Here is a 2614-nt window from a genome sequence, read left to right as displayed (position 1 = left end):
ATTTATCCTTCTGATGCATAGCCTCGGCAACGGTCAAATCTGTCTCTGTGCGCGACCACGCCCCCCCGCGCAGAGATTCTGCAACCATCGTTGCACACCTTAAAAAAATCCTGACTACGTGTCAGACGGTCGCAAACCCACGCAGACCGGGGTATGTATGTATATATATATATTTATTTATTTTAGGGCCGGCATGGTTTATTTATTCGTACCGAACCATCACGGTACGGGGGTCACAGTTCGGCACGCACATTGCCACGCAGAATACACATGGTACGGAGGTTTAGTATTGATCTGGAAGCGGAACAGTTATTTTGCGGGAGTGTCCTTCAGGACCCATTTATCCGATACCACCTGCAAGCCCTGATTGGTCCGTAGAATAGGATATAGATAGTAGATAGTAAACGGCACCTTAAAATACAAACTGCACTCTGTGGGAAGGTATTGCTGTTGGGTTGTGTTGTTGCGAGAGAGTGCTAACAATGGAGAGTGGCGAAGAATTAGAAGATCCACCATCGTCATAGAAGTCAGTGGTGTGGGATAACTTTGGGTTCCCTGTGAGATTGTCTGTGGTCGTTGTTCGACACCTGTTCATTACGTGAGTGGGAACACTTCAAATATGTTGACACATAACAAACAACACCACCCAGATATCCCCATCACCGGCATGAGACGGAAGAAAAGTGTCCAATCACAACTCCCAAATGCATTACAACCCCATGATACGAATACATGCAGTCCAAAAAATTTACCGTGCCACGTGAATGTAAAAGGGCACTCTTGTATTATAGCCTATGTTAAAATACCCAGAAAGGTCATGTGTGGCACTCAGGTACTTATAAATATACTCCTTTCATGTATATCAATATTTGACAATATGGTGCTTGTTCACTTGTTTTACAGAAAGTTTCAGCTATCTCAGCTGGGAATTCAAATAATAAAAAGCTGCCTTTGAGGATAGCCTTTAGGTCATGTTTTTTTCTGCACTGTACAGAAAATGTACTATAGGGTCCATACTGAGGTACGTACCGAACCATGAGTTTTTTGTACCATTACACCTCTAATATATATATCTAATATATATACATATACACACACATATATAAATATATGTAATAAGTTTTGCAATTTTGCAGCATATGAGCTAAATATTAGTGTTGTGAGCCTCTTTACTAGAACATCCATCCATTTTCTGAGGGGTGCTGGTGCCTATTTCCAGCTGTCTACTGGTGAGAGGCGGGGTCCACCCTGGACAGGTCACCAGTCCATCGCAGGGAAACACAGAGACAAACAATCATTCATGCACACACTCACACGTAAGGAGAATTTAGAGAGGCCAAATAACATAACAGTCATGTTTTTGGACTGTGGGAGGAAGCCGGAGTACCCGGAGAGAACCCACGCATGCACAGGGAGAACATGCAAACTGCATGCAGAAAGACCCCAGCCGGAAATCGAACACAGAACCTTGTTGCTGCAAGGCAGCAGTGCTTCCACTGCACCAACACAACACACTATAACTGCCTCTTGACAGATCATAAACTTTTTATACATTTTGCAGTAAGACATTAAACAACATAGACTCATTATAACACCATAAAGACAGGGCAATTAATAGCCTAAATATTCTGTATATTTAGATATTTCAATCATATTTGATATAAAACATACATTTTTAGATGGAAACCTACACTGTTGATCCTCTGAGCATTTTAGATAATTAAAATCTGTTAGTGAAATCCCAGCTGGATGGAGAGAGTTTCCTCAGCCAGGCCTCATTCCTCACATATTACAGTAATGGAGGATTTACTACCATACATGGACAAAGACAGCCTGCGGCTATGAAAACAAGCACAGCACAGCTTCTTTTCAGTTGCTTCAACATTTAATAAGTGCTTAACGCGTTGGGATAGTTTTCTAAACTTTACTGAGTGTTGGAGGTTCATTTAGAAGGGTTTAAAATGCGACAATTTGGCTCTTAAACATGAATAGTTAAAATTATTCGACTAACTGGGTGGTTTAAACAAGCAGAGGAGGTGAAAGATAATTGTTTTCCTAGTTGAATGTTTACCTTCTTTTTTTTTCCTTCTCGCCAGAGTTCCACCAAGTTTTCCCAGGAAAGAGTCATCCTTCTTTCTGGAGGACGGAGATTTGGGCGTCGGAGATTTTGGAGAAGAAGGAGACTTCTGAGGAGAGGACGCCATGTTTGAAAACCAGGGATTAATCCGATTTAGCAGGAAGCAGACCGTCCAGATAGACGTGAAATTAAAGTTCAGTAGAAAGTTTAGTGATTAAAAAAAAAAACGTCCCCTCCCTAAAGCGGAAATGGAATTCCAGGCATTTTGAGCAGAGGTTGGCTGGAGTAGAGGAAGGCCCCGCCCACTACTCTCCCCGGGGAGAGGAGGGGGCGGGGCCTGGGAGCAAACTGGGATTTTCTTTTTTTCCTTTATTGAGTTTTTTAATGATTTATGAAAACATTTAAGTTGGATATTCAAATACAACTACAATAGAGTATGGAAGCCCGTTTCCGCCACTCTGTAAAAGAAAAAATAAATAAATCATCTCATTATAATGAGATACTATCTCATTATATTGAGATAGTATCTCATTATAA

General features: G+C 41.3%; 1 protein-coding gene across 1 annotated transcript in view; it reads right to left on the bottom strand.

Moving 5' to 3' along the window:
* The window catches only part of LOC107101152 (alpha-parvin), a 46887-nt gene extending 44555 nt beyond the window's left edge, over positions 1–2332 (bottom strand). The window contains exon 1 of the mRNA XM_015399943.1: positions 2072–2332. Within this exon, the coding sequence (XP_015255429.1) occupies positions 2072–2204 (133 nt within the window). The 5' untranslated portion in view covers positions 2205–2332. The remainder of the gene's footprint in view (positions 1–2071) is intronic.
* Between the last annotated feature and the right edge of the window lie 282 nt (positions 2333–2614).

This window comes from Cyprinodon variegatus, unplaced genomic scaffold (genome assembly GCF_000732505.1).
Source record: "Cyprinodon variegatus isolate N-32 unplaced genomic scaffold, C_variegatus-1.0 Scaffold1059, whole genome shotgun sequence".
In the NCBI taxonomy this organism is placed as follows: Eukaryota; Metazoa; Chordata; class Actinopteri; order Cyprinodontiformes; family Cyprinodontidae; genus Cyprinodon; species Cyprinodon variegatus.
This window is presented reverse-complemented; position numbering and strand designations above follow the sequence as displayed.